Raw genomic sequence first — 27,782 nt, forward strand, 5'->3', positions numbered from 1 at the left:
TTGAACAGGAGGCAGGTTATAGCACCTGTGTTTTAATGGCACTCTCTCTCTCTGTTTCCAAATAATGCAGAATAATGTCTTTTAAAAACTCAAGAACAGCCCTCTGACCTCTGTATTTACAACACATTTGCTGCCATCTCTTCGAACTCTATACTTTGTTTGACTCTCATTTAAAGAGAGCAGCTGAACTCTCGCAACCATTCACTTGTGATTCAGACTGATGTCGTGTCATTACAAACTGCTGGCAGCCACAAACAAGAGATTTGTTCACTTTATTTCAAATGTTGCCATGTTTGTAAATCATGAGATATGTCTTAGGCTATGTAATGTTTTTTGACATTAAACTTATAAACAGTAGCATGTCAACGTGTTGTTAAATTAACGTGTTACATAAAATTTGTTAATACTACAGATCACCAATTGGTCTGGAGTCCTTTTCTGCATTACACTGAAGACAGATGACTTGGGTTTTGATCAGTAGATGAGTATTTTGTTTTACATTTAGCGCTAAAGATTTGCTTTTTATAAAAGAAGTCCCTGTAAATTTTGTTTCCCAAAAATAAAAAAATTCAAAAAAGTATATTGTGCTTTTTCCTTGCCACTTATACACCTTTAATGCAGAACCTGCGGCAATGTTTGATTTGGTCTTAAGGCAATGTGATCAGGTCTTCATGAAAATAACACACTAGCCCTGTAGGACCTGGGTTTTGTGCCGTTTTCTTAACATCTAGGTCAGTTAAACATCAGTGTCTGGAAGATCTATCCCTACAGAACTTATAACAGTTAAATATCTTACACTTTGATGGAACTCAATAAAAGACACACCTGTGCACGTTAACTGTACATGTAATGCTTCCATACTTAAAAGCTATATAACATGCAATTAAATTCCCCATGCTACATCTGTCCCACTTTTGCTCTGAGTTATAAAGCAAAATTATTTAGAATTTTTACTTTTTAATGCCAGACCCTGAAACTGTTTAATGTCCTAAAGTTAAAAGTTAAAAGCGAGTGGTAAAATTTAAATTAGTTTTTTATTGCAATTTCTCTTTGCCCTCTTCAGAATACTGTCATTGAATGTAAGACAACTAGTATTTTGAATATTCTGATACGATTTATCAGCTTCAACTGTCACAACTGGTGAGAGAGATTTGACTGTACATTGTTGTATTTGCTTATCTTTTTATTTGGACAGTCATGAGCTGTAAAAAATCCAACATATGTCAAACACCTGAAAATATGAAAATATAAACAGGTCTTGAAAGTGGTAATAAAAACAAATTTTATTCTCTGTCATCAATAAAGCCTGTTATTATTTAGACCTTTCATACATTTGTTCAGCAGTAAAGAATAAAATAAAATAAAATTTTCAAACAACTGAAATCAACCAAAAAAGTTAATCCAATGTATAAAAATCATTTCACAATCAGCATTTTCCCTCCAGGTAAACATACTTCTAGTTCAGAAAATGGGTTTGTTTGTTTTGTTTTTTTACACAATTAGGCAGACAAAGCTTTCTAACACAACAAAGCAGTGGTTGTCCAAGCTTTGCAGCGTCAGACAACAGCAACACTGAAAACAAAATTACATAATAAAAAACATATCAGGAACAGTGTGTCCCCTCCAAGATCGATCAAAAGGGAGACAAAAGGCAGACAAAAGGGTTTGTGTTTATCACTTTCAACAGGAACACTGACGGAGGACTGGTTCGGACACTTTCTGAGCTGTCGGGGCTGATGCTGCAGTCCAAGTTAATCTTGCCTATTGACAAAGGGTTTCCCCCCGTCTTTAACTGTCTTTTAGTTGCTACTTTGAAATTTGAGTGAGCCCTCTCTGGAAAAGAGTTTGAAATCATAAATCACCATTTTTTTAGGGAAGAAAAAGTTACTTGATGAAGGACTTTGAACTGAAATGTTGTTCCCAATAACTTAGAAACTCTTCACATGGTTAAGCATTATAAAAAAGCCATGAGGAAAAGTATGGAAGTGTGTGCTATAACATCTTATTTTACCTTTTGATGGAAAGCTGAAGTTGTAAAGAACATCACCTTGCTTTATTTAGTTCACTCAAAATAAGCATGATCAAGTTTTGATGACACCTGTTTAGTGTTAGGATAATGTTTATGTAACTATAAAGCTAATAATGAGAATTTTAGAATTCCGAGTCTATGGGGCTAAAACAGTCAACTTACTGAATCACAATGTTTCTGTTGATATTCTCCGTGTGCTTCAAAGTAAGAGAAAAATGCACAGCATATAACAATGTTCTATATATTGTATATTCTGGATATTCTGGATATGCATCTTCATTAGAGCTAATGTATGCCATTACTAAGTCAAAACCAAGTTTTGTTATGCCTGCATCTTTACATCAAAAGGGAAACTCTTCAAGTTTTCTTTGCATTTTATCATTTTAGACACATTTCACTAAAATTCAGCACGTTTGGAATCCTCAAGATTTGGCTCGTAGTTTCTGACAGACCGAACAGCTGCCCGAATGTAATGATAGACATGGAAGCAGCTAAACTTCAAACTTAGCTTGAAACTTTGGAAATGAAACGGACAAGAGAGTTTCCAGTTCTGTCCTACACACTTGGACTTGTAACTGCCAGGTGCATAAGAGCTGAGAGCAAAACCCAGCCATTGTATTCCATCAACCATCTGTGCTTTATTACACACAGAGAAATTTCAGATAGCCAAATAACAGCACTCTAGGAAGGTAACTTTCCACTATGTTAATCTGGAAAAGTGGAGTTAACTATCGATAATTTGATACTTGGTTGATACTATGGAAATTATGGCAATAAGAACTACAGTGTAGTGAGTAATTGTTGGTCTGTGCTTAAATTCACCCCTTTTAAGTAAAGCAGAATACCTGGAAAATAAAAAAATCACCTGTTCTGTATAAAACACAAGGGAACAAAATATCCTGCTACATATTTAACTTTTTGTTATTTCTGATGCCTAATATTAGTTCATGCTTGCACTCACCCACACAAATTCCAGTCTAGTACAATTTTAAGTTGAGCACACAAATACATTTTAGCACAGCTACCGAAGAGTTCACATTCACTGGAATGCAGTAGCCTCATAGCACAACACACTGGTGCTACTTCAAGGAAATTTCCTTCATAACGTTACAGCAATTTGGAGAAATCTCTCTCCACGTCCTCAACAAAGTTACAGTGCATCCAATTCAGCAGACCAGAGACAGTATCCACAAAGTAAACCCTCTGAGCAGGTCCACAATCAGAAGCAACTGACCAGGGGAAAACTGTTGCACACAGAATTAATAAGGCATGCGTCATGATAAAATAAAATGTTGATCTACAAACGCTATCCAGATTTTCCAGACTATTCCTTTCAGTGTAGTTCTGTCTTGCTGATCTTAAATGTAGAACACAGCACACATTCGACCTTGTGACACTTTGTGATCTGAAATACAGCTGAGAATAAAAGCCTTGGTGCCAATAAAATGCCAAAGCAATTCAGAGTGACGCTTTAAAGACGACTGCTCATTGCTCACAAATGTCCATTTACAGCAATCATAGTACAGTATGTTTAAAACCCGACAAAGTTACAGCAGCATATAATTTATAAGGTGAATTTGCCCATTTTTTATGTGGCATATCTATTAAGCCAGCCTAGAGCATCTTTGGCTACATGGGAATCAAAAAAGCTGCTTTTTGTTTTTCCATTTGACTGGGTTTAGCATCAAAATAACAGCAGTCTATCAAGAATATCACCATATTTCCTTCATTTGTGGCTTTTATGGACATTTTGTAGCATGATATGTCCTGACATTGACCCAATGTCAGCATTCTTTCCATGAGAGACTGTACAAGAGTAGCTCCAGGCATTGCTTAAGATTCTGTTGAACCTCTGAGAGAGAAGAGGCATGTGCTACAGAGCCCACTGATGGAGGAGTTCTGTAACTGGGACCACTCAGATCATTTACATTTACTACAGTATTTGACACCAGGTAACCCTATAAGGGTCTGCACATTATCATCAAGTTACAGTCATTACAGAGTCAACACAAACAACAAATCTAATCCCAAAATAAAAATCTACTGATCTACAAGCATGTTGAGATGTCTGAATTTTTCAAGCCAAATGGCGTCAAATCTTGAGATGTCTTAATCTGTGTTTGACATTCCATATGAATACTATGTAGCAGGTGATAAGAAAATACTTAAAAGTACTTTCATATCACCTAAACCTACTGAAATGAATATGAACACAGTCACCACCATATCAGGGTGTTATGGAAACAGTGAAATGCATGTGAATGGAAAATGTATGCATGCTTGACTGACATTTGCATATCGCAATCGGTTGTGAATTAGATATGAAGTTCCAACTATTCTTACTCCAGTAAGAGAAAGCTTGATGATCCCAACTGATTAAATATCTGACAACATGTAATAAAATCAAGTGTACAAATTTCAATTAGGAAGACAAATAAAAGACATTCCGTGAAGCAAATCCTGGTGAAATGAACTAATGTCACAAGGCTTTCCTATAGAAATTTCCCTCTAGATTTGCTTTGTGCTCACTGTGTTTAATGAGCTGCATTAATCTGTATGGTGCTGTTGTGCTGGGGTGTAAAACTGGTCTTGCTTCCAAAATGTCTTGTCTAGGATCCTTCTCCAATTCCAGCCCTGCAAGAAAAATAAATTGCGTGAACACAAAAACATTTCGATTTCCCAAAAGTGAAAGCTGTTTCAGACATAAGGATGGACAATTCAATAGTTTCTTGATGGTAGCATATTAAAACCCTATGAAAACTACAGACTAACAAAAACACTTGTGATATTAAAAATGTTACTAAACAATAAATTATAAAAAAAAAAAAAATACTTCAGTTCCAGTAGTTTTTTTAGCATTTAGTGACATATTCAGCTGAACTGGAATATCAGAAATCTGTAACAAGATTTATTTCCTGAAACTGGATAAATACTTTAATTATCATTTCCAAAGGAAAATAAGAACAATGAACACACAGCATTATGATGCAGTGTTCCCACCTTTCTGGGGCAGACCTTACAAGGTAACTTCATCATACAGTACAGCCAGTTTAGCAACAGCTAGATGAACCTGTGCTGGTTTGACAGAAAAATGATCACTGATCTTATCACGCAATTGTGTTTTAAACACCTGAAAGTTCCGGTTTAACCAAAATTGTTTTAAAACACAGCTAAGATACTCAGAAGTGACATTAAGCGAAACAGCAACAGCCCCATGATGATTAGTTTTCAATCTGCTACCATGAAATAATCAATGACCAATGTTGGAGATTAGTTTTAGACATGATTCGACAAAATGACTGAGTTAAAACTTTGGCTGACGGGAAGTGATTTTTTGCAATTACAATGTGTGACATGTTGAGTCAATGTTATTGTACCATAAAAACCTGGAGAACAAAAAAGCAAATGAATGTCAGAGAAGAAGACACCAGTGTGTATTTTAGTGTATACCTTAGTTTTGAGCAAGCTCAGCTTGTTTGTCTGCTTCAAATTCCCCTTCGTTCTCATCATCCCCATTATAGTCAGCCAGTTCCTCCTCCATGTCCTTGTCTATCAAACAGTACAATTAACATGAAACAAACACATATATGTGTGTGTCTATCTATCTCTCTATATAATATATATATATATATATATATATAATCTATCTATTATCTATCTATCTATCTATCTATCTATCTATCTATCTATCTATCTATCTATCTATATATCTATATATATAGATATATATATATATATGTATGCACACTTTTTCACTTTTAATCTCTATAAACTCACATACCTATATTTTCAGCCCGTTTGCTCTGCTGTTGTTTCTTCAACTCGACTGCGCCCACTACTTGCTCATCTGCGTCATACTCTTCTGGCTCCTCCAGCTTCTGATCAACAGGAGTCTCACCTGCCTTCCCCCGGCCAATCAGCATGCCTTCCATCCCAGGGTCTGCCTCTGGACGGGGAATGTAAATCACTGTTATTTGTAAGAACGGATTTATGTGACATAACAAGAAATATAATTGGTGGTTTTGAATGTTAACCCTGATCGGCGATTTGATCATGTGAATAACAAATAATTGTCTATTAATTTTGTGCATATCTACTTTACAATTGCATGTTTTAAATGCCAGTAAAAAACAGTTCCATTAGAAACATTTGAAAACACTTGAAAACACATGATCTCCAGTAGAACCAATTATGCAAATTGTGCCTTTCACGGTTAATGTGTGTCACGTGTCATGCAAAATATAAAATATATTTTTGTGATTTTAATTGGTCAAACACCAATGAATTTTAGCTTCAGCCTATTTCCTCCATCTTTGTCCTGACATCCAACTCAACTCTCCAGTTGCTATGTAGTAGAGTTACTTAGAAATAAAACATGGTCAAAGCATGAGCCTGTTGTTTGGTAGGAAAACAAAAGTATTTGTGTGTTCAATGAGTCTGATTCTTTGAGTTCTTTACCTTCTGTCTGAGCGCCCTCTTCATGAGCATCCATCACCTCCATCTCCTTATCCTCAGTCAGATTATTCTTCAGAAGTTTACTGGCCTCTGCCTCTCCCTCCTGTGTATTGACACCTCCCTCTGGTGGTAGCAAAATGTCCTGCTTGACTGCAGCAGCAGAAGGAACAGACTGGAAATCTGCTTTGGAGAGATCCTTTACTGTAGGCAGGTCAGCTGGGGCATCGGGAACTGGGAAATAATAAGGCAGAAAGCAAGTGTAACATGAGGGTCTACACTTGCTATTGCAAGTCCGCTTGAAGATACAGTATGTAGAGATATAAAAATACACAAAATGCATTGGATGTTCAGTATGTACAGACACATACATACATACATACATATTAGTGTTATTGCTCTTATATGCTTTTATGTGTTAGATTTCAGTTAAATATACTGAGCGACCACTACCTGAGCCATTCATGTTTACCAGCTGCGACAGCGAGGCTGGTATGGTTTCACCTCGTGCATGTGTGTGATCGTGGCAAAATATGATCCTGGAGACACCTACTGTAGCAAGAACTACCAAAGCGGTGGTTTTAAATAATTTGGCAGGCGTGTGTCTGTGTGTGTATATATGTGTGTGACTGTGTGTCTCTGTCTGTCTGTCTGTCTGTCTGTGGACAGCTGTGCAAGAGTCACGAAACTTTACAGGTGTGTTGCTGAGATCAAAATGAAGGCCGTGTTCGAAGATGGGTGTGGTCTGACCCATGAGTACTGAGTATTCATGAAATAATGTAGTAATAAATACTGACTACTCATGGGTCGGAACGTAGACATGTTGATTGGCATTGTGGCTGGTGTGATCCCATCGCACCATGGTCTCTAGTTTTCCTCTACCTTTGTCTACAAGGATCTCATTGGTCAGTAGTTCAGGTGGTTCATTTCCTTGGGGCTCAGAGAGGCTTGGAGTGTGGTTTACAACAGTTGCTGTCTTAAGTGTATCAGCCCCAGTCATGACTGGTTCGTCCTCTTTTACTTCTCCATCCACTGCGTTTTCCTGTTGAGGAGTAAACATCATTATATAGAACATTCCTTTACGTTACCAAAAGAACAGCTGGGTGGACAATGAAAGCAAAAGTAGGAAACATAAAAGCCGGTCAGTGCTATTAGATCTATTAATTATATACACTTGATGACCAAAAAAATCGGAGTCACTGGCCCTGCAGAATAAGTAAGACAGTCCTGTTCTTTTGATTTTGCTACATAAATAGGTGGTACATCAACTCCATTTCCACCCCTGCATGTAAACAGACTACAGAGAATGATTTTGAACAGACTTAGAAAAAGGAATAATTGTGGGTGTCAAGTGGGCAGGCTAGAACATCACCAAGCTGGATGAGTCGCTTTTTTGCTGTATTACAAACAAATGCAAATGTATTTGTTGAGAAACGCTTCCAGTGTTTTAACAGAGCACAAGGGAGCATTTAAGACAACTGGTCCGCCTAGATTGAAATGGGTTAAAATCTACAGAGGATCAGAAATGGATCGGGCTTTATATAGCCATTACTTATTCATTTACAAAATAGCTTGATTGGCCCTGGCCCTCTGCCCCAACCCCAATCCTGTGGAAAGGTCCTGGACGTCACATGGTTCATTATCAAGCCGGAAAGCCAACTTACATGTGAGGAGACGCCTGGGGAAGGGATGATGAGCTTCTCCATTTTCTTCTGAACTTCAAGTTTAGCAGCCGCCACTCTCTCATCACACAACTCCTTCTGGGACAGGACCTGGGAGTGACAATGGGTCCTCCAAGTGCACAAAAACACACAGACACATACAGACATGTTGACTAGGAAATATATTCACTGGACTGAGGCAATTCATAATGATAATAACAGTTCATGTGATATATCTGAAGCTGAGTTAATGGTGAATTGTGGTCATTGTCAATTATTCATGTCAATAGGGCTACAAATACAAATAAATGAATATAAAGCGATTCATCTTTATCTCCTTTCAACCGACATGTATAAATATAATTGCATAAAATAATCTTTTTCTTACATGTCATAAGTGAGTTTGTTGTTAAGGGTGTTGATGTTGCCTTGGCAATTCTGTAGCTCCTTCTGCAGCTTCCCCAGGTCATCATTCAGCTGATTCAACTGACCTACAGTACAGACACAAACACGACATTAAGAGTCACATATATTAAGAGCTGAATTATAGTATTTTTCTACGGAGCTCTTGCTGCTGTTTTTTTTTTTTGAGAAAAGGAGGTTAAATGTTAAATTACCTTTGAGTTCCTGTATGGTTTTGGTACTGGAGGAAATGTTCTGCTGCAGTGTGCCCTACAAGCAAAAATACAGCAACTATTAATATTTGCAATCATTTTTTCCATTCATACGTTGTGAGTTTAGTGTGAACAACATCAGTGAGCAAGTCAAAGAAGTGTTTTCATTGGCCCAAAATTCCTCTGTGGCTGTATTTTATAGACAACAGTTTAACGTGCAATTTTTCCCTGTTGCATTTTGTCCCCATTTAAACTCCTGGTGGAGTTCGCGTGCACCTTCTCTTGGCTGCAGGTGTTCTGGGCTCCTTCAAGCTGTCTCTTGTAGAGGCTTTCTATGTGGCTGATCTGCTCCTTCTGTCTCTGGATCTCCTCCTGGAACTCATTCTTCTTTATCTCTGCTACTCCTCGCTCTGCTGCTCCACGTCGCACCTGGCCCTCTAACTCATATAGCTTCGTCTGTATCAAAGTCAGGGAATTATAAAAACCTTTTTCATCAACAAAAGACACTTCAAACTACATTCAACTCAAATTTCATTTAGTTTTCACTAGAGTTAGCTCTTAAATAACTTTTACAGCAGTTTTTTTTCAATTGTTTACTGTTTGTTTTAGAGTGACATTTTAAAGGGGATATTTGCACTGTTCATTATGGCTAGAAAACCACACAAACACAAACACAAAAAACAGAATAACCTACCTGTAGCTCCAGGTTGCGGGAGCTGGAAACCCAGTAGTTAAAGCCCAGAACAAGGATACAGGCGATTAGAGCACCAATCATTAGAGGGGGTGATCTTCCTCCACGACGCCCGTTCCCCAGCCCACCCATAGCTGTCTACAGACTGGACACAAAAACCAAAGCTAGTGTTAGCACACTTTCTTTCTTACAACCACTTGTTTACCCGAGATCCTCTCTCTTCAAGTAGTCAAAGATGCTCTCCTTGCCACTGATCTCAGGAAGTGTACCGGAGAGGGATCACTCTGCCTTGATTTATTACTGGCACACATCATTGTATTTTATAAGCCTGGGTGTTGTTCTCTTCAAGAGAGATGTGATACTCACTGGTATCTTTTTATCTATAAAGCCCTTATCGGAAAACTACCACATTACCTTTCTTAATTACTCTGTTACTCGGATGGACTCTATGAGACACGCTCTACTGGCCGGCTCTTGCTTCATATTCCCCGATTCAGGTGTGAACTTGCAAAGACTGCACAAATTGCACCTCTTCAAAATCAATACACTCATATATTTCGGGCATTTCAGAAACTTGATCTTAAATCTCCCGTCCTCTATTTGCAATTGTATTACATAAGAGTTTTTATTTTTACATTTCAAATTATCTTAGTATATTCCTTTTCTTTGTTTATGTAATTTGACTCGAGAAAATCATTTTAAGGAAGGGACTCCCTCTCGAGTATACATAAAGGTTGACTGATTGAATTACTTCATGCAGATTTCTCATAGACTAAAAGAAACAAGTAGGATCATAAAACTGTTGCTGTAAATGAAAAGGCACTAATAAATAACTTCATTATTAATATTTAAAATCAGTCGTGATTTGCCTAAGGAGATAGAGGTGCCTTGTATTAACCTGGCGAATGATGCTTACATTAATGTAGATGCATGAATCCCTGTGTGACATTATAACAAAGGGTGGCCCAAGGGAGTCAGCCTCAGCTCAAGGTGACAAACAAGCACTGGGATAAAAATGAGAAAGTCTTGCCTCTGCTGCCAAATCACAGACTGTAGCTCCCATAAACCTGACTCTTCGTTCTAACGTAACCTTTAACCGCTAGCCAAATCTTATACTCGGCTTAATTCGGGTCAGGAATAAGCTTGGCTGTTGTCGACTGTAGCTGGACTTAACTAGTAGATGGTAAGACATATGTTACAGTATAACTGACAAACAAACCGACAAAGTGGGGCAATTAATAAAGCCAAATTCAGCCATTTTTAATATCTGAGTCAATGCTAAAAAGCAATAAGCGTCGCCACTCTACGCTCGAGTCGTTAAGCTAGCTACGTAGCTTGTCCACGGTTGCCCCTGAGCTTCGCTGACGTTAGCTGCCAGACCGTCTACTTACCCGGTAGAATCGGGAGTCACAAAACAGGAATTAAACGTCTGGCCGAGTATACGCAGTGACACTTGGTGATTATATTTGACAATCTGGCCGCGCTTCTCCGGCAATTAGCAGCGAATTACCACCAAACAGTTAGCTCGTATCCATTATTGCCGTACAAACAGCAGCGTCTCTGTGTTATGCCTGGCTGTGAAAGTCAGGTGCCGCCTTCTCCTTGCTCCAGGAAGAAACGGCGTTTTGGGTAGAGCACCATGTCACTGATCAAATATCAAACATAGATTTAATCCCCGATCTGCAAAACGTTTATGTATGGATGATTTTTAGAGTAAAATAACGGTACGGTATTTATGCTAGAGAATTTATGTTATTTTAAAGTCAAAAGCTTTTAATGGTTCGACTTGTCAACTACTGATTACGGAAAATGATAGTTTACGAAGAGCACTGGAAGGCAGCACGGGCAACGGGTTAATGTATAATGTACAATCCATAGGTTAAATCAGATTTTAAAAAAGGGAGTCAAGTAAACTTGACAAAAGTAATAAAGAAATAATAAATTTTGGATACATTAGAATGAATTTTACTTGTTTAAAAATTATTAATTTAAAATTAAATTAATATTTCTTAATTACATTTTACATTTATTTTTTGCCCTTCAGTAGATTTGATGAGCCACCATATGTCTCACAATATATGCATTAATATTCCAGTACAAAAATTTGATGGATGTCAATAAGTCTGCTGTAATTATAGAGAGTCCCAACAGATGACTGAGATACACATGTACAAAAAATATCAAACATGAACACTTTCTTTACTGTTCACTTAGTCTGACTATAAGGTTATATTTTCATTGTTTTTGAGACATTCACTCAGACCACTTTTTATGGTACAATATACATTTTAAGAAGTGGATCCTAAGGAGACAGTAGGTCACATGTACTGGTACATATGACACTGTACATTTTGAGTCATTCATAATCCAACAGAAGATAAAATGAATGGGCAAAATTATTATGTTTATCATGGTTGACACACAATTGAAAACTCTTACAGAAAACAATTGGTTTCAGACTGTATTACAGAGTGTTTAGAAAATGTTGTCATTGTCAGCATGTAGTCCATACACACAAAACTTTCAACATGAAAGTTTTTAGGCTGTTAATATCTTCCTTCTACGTACATGTTAACTGTTTTCATTTTGTTTCAGGCCCAGTAAGCTATTTAATTCATAAATAAAATGTATCAATCTTCAGACGACAATGAATTTCCAAATACAGTATATATGAGTGTCGGGCAGCACTGTGGCCTCACGCCAGGAGGGTTCTGGGTTCGAACCTGCCGGCTGGCTGGGGCCCCTCTGTGTGGAGTTTGCATTTTCTCCCTGTGCCTGCGTGGGTTTCCTCTGGGTACTCCGGCTTCCTCCCACAGTCCAAAGACATGTAGGGTTAGGTTAACTGAAGACCCTACAGGTGTGAATGTGAGCGTGACTGGTTGTTTGTCTCTATATGTCAGCCCTGCGATAGACTTTCGCCCTGTCCAGTGTGGACCCCGCCTCTCTCCCATAAACAGGTTAAGGCTTTGGTTCGAGAAACATTACTTTACAGTTACTGATCTCTTGTACAAACCAGCTACAGAAATCAGCTGACATATAAAACCCTTTATTAGAGTTTTCATTTTCATCTGTTACCTGATGATATGTATATGCCTCAGACACATTCTCTTTTCTATTTATTTCCTGAGATATAATCCTTTGCATTTAGACTTTACTCAGGAAAATATAATTTTTTAGTCCTCCATGTTATTTCCAGCATGTACGAGTTTTTTGCTTTCCCTCCATGTCCTCAGTCTATCAAACGTCATCAAAGATGCCCGTCCTAGAAGGTGACAGAGAGAGGTAACGTCCTCCTGTAGATCTACTGTGTCAAACACAGAGTTAGAGTAAGTGACAGAGAAAGTATATTTGACATTATATAATTTAGCTCGGGAGGACATGTTATTATTCAGCCATTATTAAACACTAAACATGTTCACTTTATTTAGTGAAAACCATACCTTCTGTTTGGTGAACCTTTGTCACTGGAGTGGTCTTGCAGTAAGCCTGTCTGCTGTTCCTCCGTCTCTCCATCTCTTCTGGCGAATGTGATAACTGAGAATGACAAAGAGCAATTTATACACAGTATACTGTCAGCATGCAATTCATGATGGACGTAAATGATCCTGATACGCAAAAGGTTAATTTGTATGAGAGCAAAGAGACAAAGAAGTTGCCATTACTTTTGTTTTTGTGACTAGTAGTTGTTTGATTATGAATGTAAGTGACTGTGTGGGCGTGGGACAGAGAGTCAACTAGTGGTTCAAATTCCAAAGTAACCCACTCTGACACAGTGTAAAGTCTCTATCTACTCTGTGCGGGTGCGGTGCCTTATGGCTAAAATGGCAGATGTTTGGTTTCCTGTACACGGCAGTGAGTCTGGGGGTCAACTGTCTATAAACAACCTCGTAAAACTAATACTAACGTGCATAAAATACGAAATCAAGCCATCCATCAACACCCCGTTGAAAATGTATTGTCATATCAGTTTCAGTAGCTGTAAGCAACACAGAAAAAATATTTAATTCCATAGTTATAGTAGTTTTCTTTAATCCCTACCACTTTTCTTGATCTTTTTTACAGGGCTGCTCTGGTTATCCTTTAACTCAGAGTAACCAGCTCTGGTCCGCCCAGTGGTCCCCTGGACTCCATACCGCTCCCTCCAGGCCTGAAACAGAAAACAACGCAGGCACATAAATACCTGGACACACTTAGCACAAACCAGTAGAACCAGTGAGCCAACAAGTTGGTTAGATTGTCTTGGAGTCTTAGAAAAAAAATTCCTCACCCATCTTCGATTTCCTCCATCTTCAGCGTTCTGTCTTTTCCTTCTTTCTACAAAAGGAAAAATTGTACAGCATATCATTATAAAAACATGTGCGCTTTTGTTCATTAAAACTGATAATTATTGCTTTTACACATTGAACATCTTAATGTGAACTGAGGTATACGAAATAAACATACATTAAAAGAGTGAGAACTCAGAATAATCTGTTGTATCTAATACATTACAATGAAGTTTACTAAAGACAAGAGTGGATAACATAATGGATCGAGGCTGCAATAATTTGGTTCATTTTTATTGAAAAGTTTGTAAATGAGTCAAACAAATACTCCATCTTGGAACAGATTAATCAGAAATAGTGACTGATTGAATTTCTGATAAAACTACCTCTTCTGATGAGTTCCCTGCCTTCATCCACCAGCTCAGAGGTCAAGTCATCGTCAGTGATGTACTGATGGAAGCCCAGAAGGTTCAAACAGCGGGAGCCCAGGCTACAAACAAATACACTGTTAAACGTCTTTTCTTTATGTGGAACATTAAAACAATTCAACTAATAAAGGTTTCTCAGAGCAGATTCCCTCCCGCCAGACTTCCTGCGCAGCAACTGATGTGTTATCAAACAAGCTGCATCACATCTGTCAATTAATCAAATTGATCTTATCAGAGGAGGACTTCGTGGCCAGTACAGGCAAACTGATACTATCACACTATACACCTCTATGTACCAAAGAGGTGTATAGTGTGCACATCCAGCCCCAGCTCTTTACAGATGAAGGGCAAAAAACAGCATTTTCATTATATGCATCAAGTAGGTGTGTGGATAACCTCTCATTTTCTTTTTTAATGCTACTCGAAGCATTTAATGAGAAAAAAAAAAAGGAAAAATTCGGTACTTTAAGAAATGGTGTCAGACATTTGCCAAATATTGCACTTAACACAGACACGAGATTGCATTAAGTCACACCCTGCAGACGAACACCATTTATAATAACTTAATGTAGCTTTATTGCCTGACTGCATTTCTGAGGCCAATACTGATATTGAGATATTGGAATTTTTTTTAAAATCTGATAATCATATATTGGCTGATAGTCCATTTTTTAAAACATAAACACATAACATAAACAAACAAGATTTTTTTTTTTTAAAGAAAAAAGTGTTTACAGTTTACAGTTTCAAAATCAACTTGTAAGTGTTGGAGAAACTATGTAATGGAGAAACACTTTCGAGAAATATCAGCATATATATCCATCTAGACTTAGTAAGTATATAAACAAAACTAGGGTATTGTAATGTAGTCTTCATATTAAATTGATGAAAATAGTGTTTAGTTGTTTGCGGTTATTTGCTTACTTGTAAAAAGTGGCGCAGCAAAGCAGCAAAACCAGCATGGGATAGTAGATGTAGAAGCCATCAGATATGAAAGATAGCAGACGCATAGAGCCCATGATCTGACAGAGGGAAAGAAAAAGAGGCATTATATCACTCCATTTGGTTTAACACAAACAGATTTGGACCTTTTCTACATATATTTTTTTGTGATCATATACTATGACATTTCCTGAGAGGCTCTTATCCGTGATGGCTGCATTTATACATTTCTGTTAACATGAACGCCTGTGTATGTGCCAGCTTGTGCATGTGTCTGTGCGTGTGTGCGGAACCCACAGAGGTGTACGATGTCTGTATTCTGTCCTGGTGCGAGATGGCGGAGTCCATATGAATAAGGCCCAGAAAGTTGAGGCACAAAGGAGGAGTCAGACGACAAAACAACCTGAGCACAAAAAAAATAAAGGGAAGCAACCTAATATCGTAATGCAGTGTGAGAAGATCAGAATCAACTGTGCTTCCTCTTTAGAAACTGTGACCAAAACCGGTAACAGCAGTTTCGTGCAACAATTTTCACTCATATAAACTCAAAATCAAAAATGGCAAGGGAAATATTATGTATAGTGTGATGCTCCAGTTTAAACTTGTCTTTTAATGTGTAAACAGATGAACTTATCAGATGAGCTTATCATGTGAAATAAATATTTAAAATTCTGACTTTATGACGGACATACATTCCGCTGAACTGCAAGCTGTAGGCATCAGTCTGGTGATGTGGCACCAGGTAATAGTAATTGAAAACCCGTATCCTGAAGACTGTGGAGTAGACGCAAGCACACAGGAAGAGGATACTGATAAAGCACGCCATCTGGTGGAGAAAAACGATACAGGCAGAGAATGGGCGTAGGTTAGCTGAATTAGCTCAATGCATTACATCCGAAGTGAGCATATTATGCTGAGTATCTATATTGATTATTAACATATTTAATGAGGCAAGACTAATGTGTTTACAAGGCAATGATTCAATTATTTCAGCAGTTTTCTACTAAAGAGAAAAAAAAAGTATAAAGAATAAATAAAGAATACTCTAGAAAAATGTTGGGTGTGTGTGTTTCCATGCCCCTCGTTGCGCACATGCTTACCTCAACACAAATGTAGTTGTATTGTTTTTCAGCCATCCGAATAAAGACAGCAAAGAGAGAGAGGACGGGGTGCGTGCTGAAGAAGGTGCACTCGGACCAGACCACTGCTACGGAGAGGAGACACAGGAGCACTGCCAGCATCCTGGAGAAAACCTGCCTGAACACACACTCCCAGTACCACTCTGAGGAGCACAAACACACACATACACACACATAAATACGAACGCTGAATGAACATTCAAAGTGACATTTGAGTTATACATGCCACATCCTGTAGGTGTGGATTCAAAAAAAACTAACAAGCAAAGAAGTTTATACATTTTACCAGCACACAGACTGAAGTCTGTCTTATACCCTACACTCTAATGAAACAACAGTTTATCATACTTTTTCACATGATTTGCATGGATTTGTGCGCCTAAAAACTGTCTGTTCTATTTTAATACTGACTATTATCTGAGATCACAAGATCTTGGGTTTGTACTGATGCTACCAATAACTGACATGTGACACAAAAACATCCCACAGAGTTTAATTATATATTTTTTCCCTATGATTCAACTGTATTGGGGGAATTCTGGGATACATTAAGCCTTTGCAAAGATATTACTGAAATACCAAATAAAACAAAATGTGCAAAAAAAGTTAAAAGTCAGTGCTGCCCTTTACAGAATAAAGGCTATAATATTCATTTTCTCTTCTCTTAAAAAAACACTTTGCGATTGTAGAAGGAGCTTGGAAATAAAAACTGGCTGCTTTAATTTGAAATCTGTTGTGGCTTGTTGAAAAAAGCCAATGATTTCAACCACTGGTCATCAGAGCATAAAATATACCTAGCTAGGTAGTCAAGGGAATTTATCTCACACAGGTCTACATTCATACTTATCAGAAGGCCAGAATGAATGGGATAAAAAACAGAAGCATTCGTCATCCCAAGGAACCACTGTCGTGGGATGAGAAATTCGACCACTGACCACAAATCAAAGCAGCACTGTCAGGCTACTAAAAGTTGTGTCTCACAAAATGGAAAAATTAGAAGTTCCTTTACTTTGTACTTCAGTAAAGTAGTTGAGTGAAGGCACTTCATCTGTGATTTTGAGATTCCGGTGGTGACTGAACTCACCCACAGTAGGAGTGTAGATGAACCTACGGATCCAGCCGCCGTGGAGTGCTGAGGGGAAGCTATGGACGAAGTGCCGGACCGGGCTGCCCTGGCTTTCAGCTACATCTTCCAGATGGAAGGCCTGGTCTAATAAGATAGACCACTGAACCCGAGTCTGACCGTGTCTCTGCACTGCAGAGATTACCTGAAACACACGCACACATACAGGCAACCAAAGCAAATGACTATTATTCACATTTCCATGTGCTGCCTTATTTTTGCATCGTTTCCTTTAAAATCACAGTGAAATGTTAAAAATAATTACTTTTTTATGAAGCCTAACTAGTCCTCTTTCGGTGGGAAGGACATTCTGTTCCTCACAAGAGCTTTCCACATTTCTTCCTATCTCCTCTTGGTACTCAGTGGGACACTGAAATTAGATGACACTCAAATGAAGGCTGTCCCACAGAACTTGTCTGTATAAACTGTAAAGTGCACCTTTACAGTTTGCATGTACACATAAAAAAGAAGACTTTAATCTAAGAGAATTTAATCTAGGCAACAAATGGCCTCATGTATTTCTCACCTTTGTCAAAATGGTGTCCACACACTTCCTGAGAGAGTGGTTGTACCTGACAGTTCCGTGGATAGCTGCCACCTCCTGATGATACACAATATTTTTGTTCTTGTTAAAGTAAAAAGAGAAGCCAGACAAGCCAAAAATACAGGTGATACGTCGATTTTGCTGTTAAAGAAACGGTCTGCTTTTTATACATGCAAAGACTGTGGAAAGATTCTCTGAAGGAAAACGTTTTTAGATTGAATACCTGCAGGAATCCGTCCTCTTACTTACTGTAGCAGCACTGGATTTGTAATGAAACCTCACCTCCATAACATCTGCTAGGTTCTCCTCAGCTGCTGCCTTCTCAGTAGCCATTTTTGCTGCCTTGAAGTAGGTCTTGGCCAGCAGGTAAACATGGGAAGATGAGAGCCAATAAGAACGCGGGATCTCCACCAAGCCGTAGCCTAGCAACAGCACCAGAAGGAAGAGGCCCCAGGTGTTGGCAGCTGTGATACCGATGGTCTGGAGCTCCGTCCTGCACAAGTTTTACAAAGACAGATAATTCATACACCGTCATGATACCAGCTTAGAAAGCACAACCACAGTGCAACGAGGTTCAAATGTGGCAGCCCATTAGCCATCTTATGAATTAGAGTACACCTGACTGACCATGTGAGTTTCCACTGTGGGTGAGCGGCCACGTAGATGAGCAGGGAGATAAAGATAAGGAGGTAGGTACCATAATAGATTGCATTTTCGATGAGAGCTGTTCTAATCTTTCCAACTCTGGAGAAAGCTCCCGACCGTGCATAAGACTGCATGAAGGGCAATAGCAGCCTGTACACTCAGAAAGCACACACACACACACACACACACACACACACGCACATGAGAGAGAGAGCAAGTCGATACACCAAAACACAACTGTCTATATAACAAAAGGGGGAACACACAGGAGTTATAGATGAGGTTTGAGTAAGTGACTGTGTTTGTGTGGTACGATCTCACCAAGTAAGAAACTGGGAAGTCCAGTATACAACTCTCCAAAACACTGGTAGGACGCCGTCTGGGATATAACTCCAGGGCTCCTCACACACTTTTGGTACACTGTAACACACCCAAAACATACACAGAAAACTTTGAGCATCACATCTATGCACACAGTTCCACAAAGCAGAGAAAAAGCAGTTAAGAGCAGCTTTTGCACATTCTTGGCCTAATCAATTTTAGGACTATAGAGCAAACATTAAATGCAATGTGCTCTCACATCATATGACTTGTGGCACGACGTCACAACTATAACACAACCACAGTAGGATAAACACTTTGAATTGTAGCAGAGTTCATAGCTGCCTACTACAGTGTCAAATCCTACACCTAGGCACTTTAAAGGGTTCAGTTCAACGAAATTGCTGAAAAAAGGTAAAAAAAAAAAAATAATAATCACAGTAGTTCTTCAATATGAAGTTGTTCCAATAAAAACTAAGTAGAACCAGATTAAATGGGGTACTATTTATTGAAAGACATGTTGCTGCTGAATTTTCTAAATGTATTTTTTTTTTTTTTATTGCTGTTAACAACACAAATGGAATTCAGTTCACCTCATCTGTACTTGGGTTATCTGCATGGCTAGATACGATGCAGATAATTTAATACCATCAGAGATAATTGAGAAAATGTGTAAATTTGTTTTGTCATTTGGGTGAACGAGCCCTTTAAGTAAACACTTTATGCCGGATTTTTGAAACCAAGAAAAACAGCCTGCAAACCCAGTTTGAAACTAAATCTATGGACTAAGAAACACTTTCATGACCAGACACTCTGGTGCAGAGGATGATAAAATTGAAACAAATAAGGTCACAAATTCACACACCATAACCTTTTGTACGTGTGTGAAGCACTATAAGCAACAATAACACTGATAACTGCTACTGTGTGTATCAGGTCATTCATTCAGATAATACAACACACACGTTCTTCTTTCCAGTTGGCTTTTAATGTTGCGTCATTAATTGTTTAATCTACACACTCTGACAGAACAATACAAGGACTTGAGTGTATAATAATAATATAATAATGCTGAGAATAAAGCCCATAGCAATTGTAATACAATAAAGTACAACCAATTTCTATGGTTTAAAGCAACTGAATACATTTAAAATGTCACCAGAAGAACTGTGAATATCTGTAGTAGGTTAGAACTGTCCAATTTAGCCAAATGATTATGTTGTGTATGATGTTGGATGGCCCTCGAACACGATCAGCAGCAATAGATTGCCTTGAAATTAGCAAACTGTAGCCCTGGTACCGATAACTCAAAAAGTGTCTTATTTACCTTACAGATGGATAAAGAGACAAGTTGGCCTCTGTCCGATTAGTGTGTCTTGCTTGAGTTACAGGAGTAAGGTCGTGTGATTTGTCAAGAACACACTGCTTGTAGATGGTCTAAGAGAGGAGCAGAGTTTGCACAGTCAGGTAAACACACTCAATGAAACACGTGATGAAGCGTATTCATCACATCAATGGTACAGGTAAGACGCCGGCGGCAAGAGCAGTGTAAGTAAACACACAGCTCACATTCACTCATACACAGATTATTCTCAAAAATACACACACAAACTCACATCGTGACCTAATGAACAAATGACCTCATGTTGACACACACTTTTAACAGCTTCAAAGGCTTCATACCGTGCTGACATCGAGTGGCAGGATGAAGACGATGAGGAAGCAGAGGTACCAGGAGAGCAGCGCCCCTAACAGGACCATCCGCTGCTGCTTCCGCAAATCTCCATAGCGCTGGAGGAGGTAGAGGGCCAAGAAGAAGACAACCACGACCACGACCGCCAGCGCAGCACCCCTCATAGCGATGAATGAACAGACAGACGTCAGGAGCTCATGGTGCCAGACTGGAGGGCGCAACAGACAGAGAGACATAAACACAGAGAGAGAAGAGAGGAGCTCAATGGACAAACTGCAAACAGATTGGATATCAGCTCCTATCTTCAGGATAACAGGAAGAAACACATGTGACCTGAACCCTCCACATGATACAGCGATGAGTTAAGGAGGTGAAAAGAGTACAGGGGGGAAATCAACAGGAAAGAGAGTTGAGAGAGGAACTGTGAAAAATTAAAAATAAAAGGAAGAAAAGGCAGATAAAGTCAGGCAGATGTAGAAAAAATACCTGTATGGGTGCTTTAAAACTCTATAGAATGTAACACTTTTTTTTGCATGTTTTACACTATTTACCATAAATGATGTATACTTTATATTACAGCTTGCCGTTTTGCAAACCATTCTGTTGCGTTTTAGAAATCTGGCATTTTTTCTACTGTACAAGGATTTTCATTAATTTCTCTGCAACGAAAATCTCTGTTAGAATACTTTTTTTGGGGGGGGGGTCAAAGATTTCAAATCTGCCTGCATTTAAAATGCATTACCACAACAGTCTAACTTTGACAGCCATGCATGCAGACTTGATGGATGTGACTTGTGATGGACGAGCAAACTCAAACAAGTTTAAAGAGGCGCTGATTTGAAACGAGTGAAAACAGTGCCTGGGACCACAGAATAAAAAAAATCATAATAATAACAAAAATTTACGTTGAAAAATATCTCATGCATTTACAACAGTATAAGCAAAAATATTAATTACACACCAGTTGTAGTTAAAGAACTGAATTTCGCAAACGCACTGGTGTTCTTACTTGGAAGTTGTAAAAGTAAAATAAATAAGGTCTATGTAGGACACAGTTAAATAGTTTGTTTTTCTAGCAACCATCTAAAATATATACTAGTATTACTGCTTTATTTAAAATTGCTCCCAATCTCTTTTATTTTCGAGTTGAGCCGTTGGTGACGACTTTGTTTTCGTGATGGTTGGGCACTGTGCTCCCGTCTCGTTTAAAAAGTAGAGCAGCGATCACTAAACTTTGTTTACCGTATTCTCTGAGTGCTGGTCTGCGTTCCAGGAACAAGGAGCCTTTCTTATATTACCATTACAGCGACAACAGCCGAAGTGAATCTCCCACCTTTCGCGATCCTTCTCTCAGACTCAAGCTTGGGGAACTGGTAAACAGTCAGAATTCACGGGCACAACGTGGCCCTCGGACGCGGAGTCCGACGCATTGTACACAACCTTTGGAGCGACATTGCGTAAGAGGCGTGCAACAGGGCTCAGCACTCCGGCGCAGCACGGGACTCTGGGTATTGTAGGCGAGATGGCCACAATGTCCTAAACATGAAACCAGTTCGCTGGGACCCTCACTGGCATAGTTCCACAAAAAAAAGAAGAAAAAAAAGAAATAAAAAAAACATACGTTTGCATAAATTAGAAAATATTGTGACACCTAAATATACATTTGGGGATTAATTCAAAAGATATGTACACCGTATACCCCATTTACTTCTATATTTATTCCTGTATGGTAAAATATATAGAAAATATGTGTGTTTATAAGAATAAAATAAGTAACACAATAACTGGAATAATCTGCAGTTTCTACTAAATGTTAATTGAGGCCACAAACCATTGCAAAAATAAACACTGCACATTGTATTCCAATCAGAGTGAAGAATATAGAGTATAGAGGCTTTAGACTGACAGTGTATCAGTCAGAATATACTGTATATGATCTATCGTGTCATTGATTGTCATTTCGTGTCATCATTATCATTTACTATGTGTGTGTCATTAACACACACATAGTAAATCCTGTGTTGCTCTCAAAATGGCTTGTTAATCCGGTGGTTCAAGATGAATTGAATCTTCCAATGGCCTCTACTGGACAAAAATGCATGAATCCTGACACTTGCTGCACAAGACAGATGACAGATGACAGTCTTGATGAATCACCGCTCTAGCCATGTGAGGTGCACAATCATTCCTGGGGGCAAAATAAAATAAAACCATGCTCCCGGACACTTTTCACCCAAAAAGAATTATTGATCATGTACACTTTTTTTTCCCGGGATCACTTTGCTTCACAGTTTCACACTTTGACATAAAATATTTGGACTGTTTGCGGGCTGCAACAGCAGATTCACTGGCGATGTTACGGTTTGGTTCACTATAAAAGGAAAAAATTCAATTCAACAATTCAACAGGAACGCTGTCTCTTTTATTTTTTAAACAAATCTCAGTAATTCAGTCCTTTAATATGAAACAACCATTGGATTAACATATACTTTGTCGAAATTGAGCGAAGGTGATCCTAATGCTTTCCCGTTACTCCCAAATGTCCATTCTGTTTTAAACCGGCGGCAACCTGAAAAAGCCAAGTGGACACTCTGTACCCTAAAAAATGACAGGAGAGCTTTGGATTTACCTCATGTCTAAATTCTTGCCAAGCAGCAAAGTTGTAAAGTGCTGGAGAAATATGCAGAAAAAAAAAGAAAACATTTCAGTTGTGGAGCAACATCCACACATAAGGGTCATCGTCAAACAGCGGGCCCAGTACGTTGAAGCACACGGTTTGGTGTTCCAGTAAAAAATCCACCTGGCTCAGCAGATCCAGAAACAGATGCTCTACCAGAGTCAGACAAATAGTCCAGTTTTCAGCCGCTCTGGACACACCCAATGCATCCATCCAAACTGACCCAAAAATGTCCAGAGATTCTGGCCAGTCCTCTAGAATATTGTCCATCAGCTCCATCCGGTTTTTAAAGATGTATGATCAAATAAATCCTGTATATTTACTCTTTACCAAATCATGCCAGACGAGTAGTCCAGAGTGTCTGTGTTGGTCCATTTACAGCTTCAGATTGTCCTGTCACATTACTCCTCTCTATTGCTTTTCCTCCATCTTGTTACAGTTAGTGCAGATAAAACCTGGCAGCATTGGCAGGTGCTTAGTGAGGCCATCTGTCAGCCTACATTCTCACTTTAACCCCCCAACCCCCTTTCTCTCTCTTGGATTATTGGATTAATGTAATAAGCCATATAAGCATTCAGGCCCTGATGTCCTAATATTATCAGTATTCTTATTGATAAACCTGTGTGAGTGATATTAAGTCCATCATTCATTGTAGAATATAGATTGGTCCTGTTTTTTTGTAGATCATTACTCAGCTACTGACACTTACACAACACTCTACACACATCTGAGTCAGGTGTGTGCAAACATAGAGTCTAAACTTAACTGGATTTGTATGTCTGTCCACTCTGAGAGGAAATCTGCTTCAGTTAATTTTAATATGGCAAATTTTAAAATAAATGCTTTTATAACGAATATTTTTACAAATCGGATTAAGTTACAGATTAAAAAAAAAAAGAGAATAAATTAAAGGAACTGTCTGACATTTTGGAAAATATGCTCATTTGCACTCTCATTCGCTGAGAGTCAGATGAGGACATTGATACCACTCACACATCTGTACGGTGAATATAAAGCTCAACCAGCACCGGGTTAGCTTAGCTTGGCACAAAGACTGGAAGTGGGTGAAGTTTATACTGTTATTTTTAACTTGTATGTTCGATAAGCTGTGAGAAGAACAACTGCAGTGAATAATTTTGTTTTACAGTTGCCTCCACTAGATGGAGGTAATGAATTTGTCCTTAAACTTCATCAGCATTACGGAGTTTAGCAAGGAAAGGGAAACCAGATAAAGTTTGTGAAAAGATGAAGCAGAATCGAGTCTACCTTTAGCAAAAAATAACAAGTGCAACACACATCTCTGCAATAATTTTGGAAAAAGTTTCAAGTTTATGTTCATCAGTCATTTCAACTATGAAAAATATAGCTGAAGCGAAATATGATTTCTTTCAGGACCAGGGTATAAAAACAGACAAATCGGTTGTTGTTTTTTTAATAAAAGAAATACCAAAGCAGAATCTTTCTCATCTTTCAACTAACTAAATTCCTAACAACACATTGCATAAACATAGTAGTATAAATAGTAGTATAGTATAAATATACTGACACAACTGTGCATAATAGCAGTATGCTACTAATGGTGATGATGGTGATTATGGTGTTGATTCAGACTCTGAACATAATTATTATTTTACTCAGGATTTAAATAGGAATCTCATGCAGCCACGGTTCTAAAAAGGTGTGTTATTCATCAGAGCTAAACATTAATCACACGCAGCAGAGAGTGAAAAACACATGGCACCTGTTCATCTCAAGGAAAGTTCAGACACACAGCGCTCAGAGGTGTTGAGACTGAAACCAAGCTGTGATAAAGTGAGATACTAGCTGTCTCTCCTTCATGCTATTGTCTTCCCTTTTTTATTCTATTTTCTTTAATCACTTTAATCTATTATTTGTAGAGAGATGGACTTATTTGCCCAGTTGTTTACGATACAAAAAAGAAGGGTATCATATTATAATCTCTGAGAAGTTCAAACGCATCTTTAACAAAAACTCGGTCGGGTTTCGGGTCACTCCCATTGGCACCACAGGACACGGATTATTTGGGAAACTAAAACCTTGTACCAAAGCCTCGTGTTGTCTGAAATTAATTATACTGTGAATTCACTACCATCACCCCTGCAGATTTACTTATACACAGTCCTTTCACTGAGACATGGTTAGTTTTTAGTTTATATATTTTGCTGCTTTGGTAGCGTGCGTGGTAGCATGAACATTTTAGTGAAAGCCTTTTTACAATAAAGGTGACATTTTGGCTTGTCAGAAAACAGTTGTGGCTCATAACCTTAATGATGACTCACCTCCTTTTAGATCAGTCACACTTGAGATTTTGTCTCTCTCAGAGTTTTGTTTGTTGCATTCTGTTTTGGAAAGAATTGCTCTATTTATAGGGGTGTGGGGGTTGCCGATCTTTATGACCTCAGTATTTCTAAAATCCTTGTTACATCTCTGCTCACAAGCAGTTATCAGATTCTCCTGTGACCACCAAAATTAGAATCCTCCAGTTCAGGATGTAACTGGGTTATATGGAGAATTATGTCAGTTTGGTCACAAGGTGTTGTGATGAAGCAAAACTGCAAACATCAGTCAGTGCATCAGGTGGATGCTCAATTCTGATATTTCAGAATATTTTGTTATCTTGAAAATCACAACATAGGTATCCTGTTTTGACAAGATAACCTATAAATTGGGTTGAGTGTGCATGTCTCCACTGGGGTTACATTGCTGCCGCCCTCATGAGAGAGCAGGCCAGTAAGTGTGATAGATAGTGTCAGTGATGACACCAAAGTGGAACTGACGATATCAGGATGATTGATCAATGAAGAGCTGAAGGAAAATGCGCACCTATTCATCGGTGAACTTTTAAGGCAAGCGGGGAAGCTGCACACTAATAACTCTGCTGCAATCTTTATTTTTAATGCTATAGTCATGAAGAAGATAACATGCTGAGACACTCAGCGATTCACGGATGCATCAGAGTTAATAAGTGCCCCCCTCCTTCCTACAGTGATTAATCAACACATCAAAATTTCTGCCTTAGTTATGGTATGACACGAGCAGATAGTGCAACTACAACTTGTCACCTAATTGTCATGATGTTGAGAAAACATATATTATTATCATGCATTTCATTTTCTCATCGTCATAAGATATTGTGATCACAAAAAAAGTGTTGAATTACTGTAGATCTGAACTAGTTTCCATGAACACTATTGTTCATCCTGTAATTCAGTATTAGCATCAAAATATACTCAAAGTACCAAAGGTAAAATTCAGAATCTTTTGCCCATTTCAGAATCATATATATCATATTATTGGATTATACCTACTGATGCGTTATGTGTAAGCATCACTTTAATGTTGCAGCTGATAAAGTTGAGGCTCATAGTAACTACGTAACATACTGCTGAGTAGTTTAATCTATAATAAAACATAATCATTTATTAGTTGATCATTTTTGTATTACCTATTTGAATCTGCAGATTAACTAGAAACTGAGGCTGTGAGATAAATGTCGCTGAGTGAACAGTACAATATTTGCCTCCAAAATTTAGTGGTGTAGAAGTATAAAGTAGGAAATGGAATTACAAAGTACACGTACCTCAAAACTGTACTTAAGTATAGCACTTGAGTAAATGTACTTTATTTTCACTAGTAGAGACTGGCACACTATACATTCTCTACATTTCTCATTTTGCTTTTTGCTCTATCACATCACTGGTGCGGAACAGAATCGATTCCTTGTTAGCATACACAGGAAGTTTGTTTTCCTGCGTGGTAACCTTTGCGTCTTAGCCCAGTCTACTACAGATACTGAGTGTCTAAACTTCCTCTGTCTCTTCCGCTGCCTTCACTCAGTCTCTTTCTCCTCAGAGTTCAGCCCTAATGTTGTTATCCAATGGGCCAAGCCCTCCTCACTCCCCACTACAATCCTTCTCCAAATCAAGACGACGAGCCTGTGGGACCACGTCCAGGGTGGCCTCATTCAGATCAGTGAGAAACGGTGTGTGAGCAGCCTCATCTCCCATCGTGCCCACTGAACAACAGCTATGGGTGCGCTGAGACCCCTGGGTTTGAAGTCTGCAACATCTGATCCATGGGAAACCCTCATGCACAATGACGCTGGCCAACAATGTGGCCCCAGTTCTGTGTGTCCCCAGAGGGCCACTGTAGACTGCAGATCTTATAACCTGTCCTGGATACATCACCCCCCTGGGAGTGGACCACTCCCTTCTGAAACGACTGGCTTGGTAGAGGAGCCTGGGCAGGCTAGAGTTACACACAATCAGTGGTGCTGAGATTTAGGGCAGGGCCTGTGTGTATTTGTGCATAAAATGTATGTGTGTGTGTGTGTGTGTGTACGAGAGAGGTGTACGTTGTGTAGGTTGAGCCGGGTGACATCATACACTGTAGCTAAGGTGCAAAAGCAGCTGGATGAGGTGATGAAACTGCCAAACGATTAGCTTCGTTTTCTTCACTTTCCTGCAAAAGAAAACTACCTAAACAGCTTTCTCTAAATGTTTACGTATTTTGATGCGGGATCGCAACAACAGGCAGT

General features: G+C 38.7%; 2 protein-coding genes across 4 annotated transcripts; both read right to left on the reverse strand.

The window, feature by feature from the left end:
• Nucleotides 1–1,265: 1,265 nt before the first annotated feature.
• Nucleotides 1,266–11,061, reverse strand: golm1 (golgi membrane protein 1). The gene is made up of 11 exons (XM_040155768.1): nt 10,839–11,061; nt 9,451–9,592; nt 9,033–9,212; nt 8,760–8,814; nt 8,531–8,633; nt 8,146–8,272; nt 7,364–7,523; nt 6,488–6,715; nt 5,811–5,975; nt 5,480–5,578; nt 1,266–4,663 (listed from the first exon to the last, which is right to left on the reverse strand). Exons 2-10 carry the CDS (start codon nt 9,577–9,579, stop codon nt 5,481–5,483), a joined length of 1,245 nt encoding a protein of 414 aa, XP_040011702.1. The 5' UTR covers nt 9,580–9,592; nt 10,839–11,061; the 3' UTR covers nt 1,266–4,663; nt 5,480.
• A 430-nt stretch (nt 11,062–11,491) lies between these two features.
• On the reverse strand, nt 11,492–21,981 carry lmbrd2a (LMBR1 domain containing 2a). Of its 3 annotated transcripts, none has more exons than XM_040156393.1 (18): nt 21,790–21,981; nt 20,538–20,755; nt 20,182–20,291; nt 18,855–18,953; nt 18,516–18,683; nt 18,171–18,381; nt 17,871–17,945; nt 17,610–17,714; nt 17,306–17,489; nt 16,183–16,364; nt 15,775–15,908; nt 15,380–15,485; nt 15,065–15,162; nt 14,099–14,202; nt 13,715–13,761; nt 13,486–13,594; nt 12,888–12,981; nt 11,492–12,709 (listed from the first exon to the last, which is right to left on the reverse strand). In XM_040156393.1, the coding sequence occupies exons 2-18, from the start codon at nt 20,709–20,711 to the stop codon at nt 12,685–12,687; spliced, it is 2,025 nt and encodes a 674-aa protein (XP_040012327.1). In that variant the 5' UTR covers nt 20,712–20,755; nt 21,790–21,981; the 3' UTR covers nt 11,492–12,684. The 3 variants fall into 3 exon arrangements, with proteins under 3 accessions (XP_040012327.1, XP_040012326.1, XP_040012325.1); XM_040156392.1 differs by having other exon boundaries at nt 11,492–12,748; XM_040156391.1 differs by having other exon boundaries at nt 11,492–12,751.
• Nucleotides 21,982–27,782: the final 5,801 nt, after the last annotated feature.

This window comes from Xiphias gladius, chromosome 19, assembly GCF_016859285.1.
Source record: "Xiphias gladius isolate SHS-SW01 ecotype Sanya breed wild chromosome 19, ASM1685928v1, whole genome shotgun sequence".
In the NCBI taxonomy this organism is placed as follows: domain Eukaryota; kingdom Metazoa; phylum Chordata; class Actinopteri; order Istiophoriformes; family Xiphiidae; genus Xiphias; species Xiphias gladius.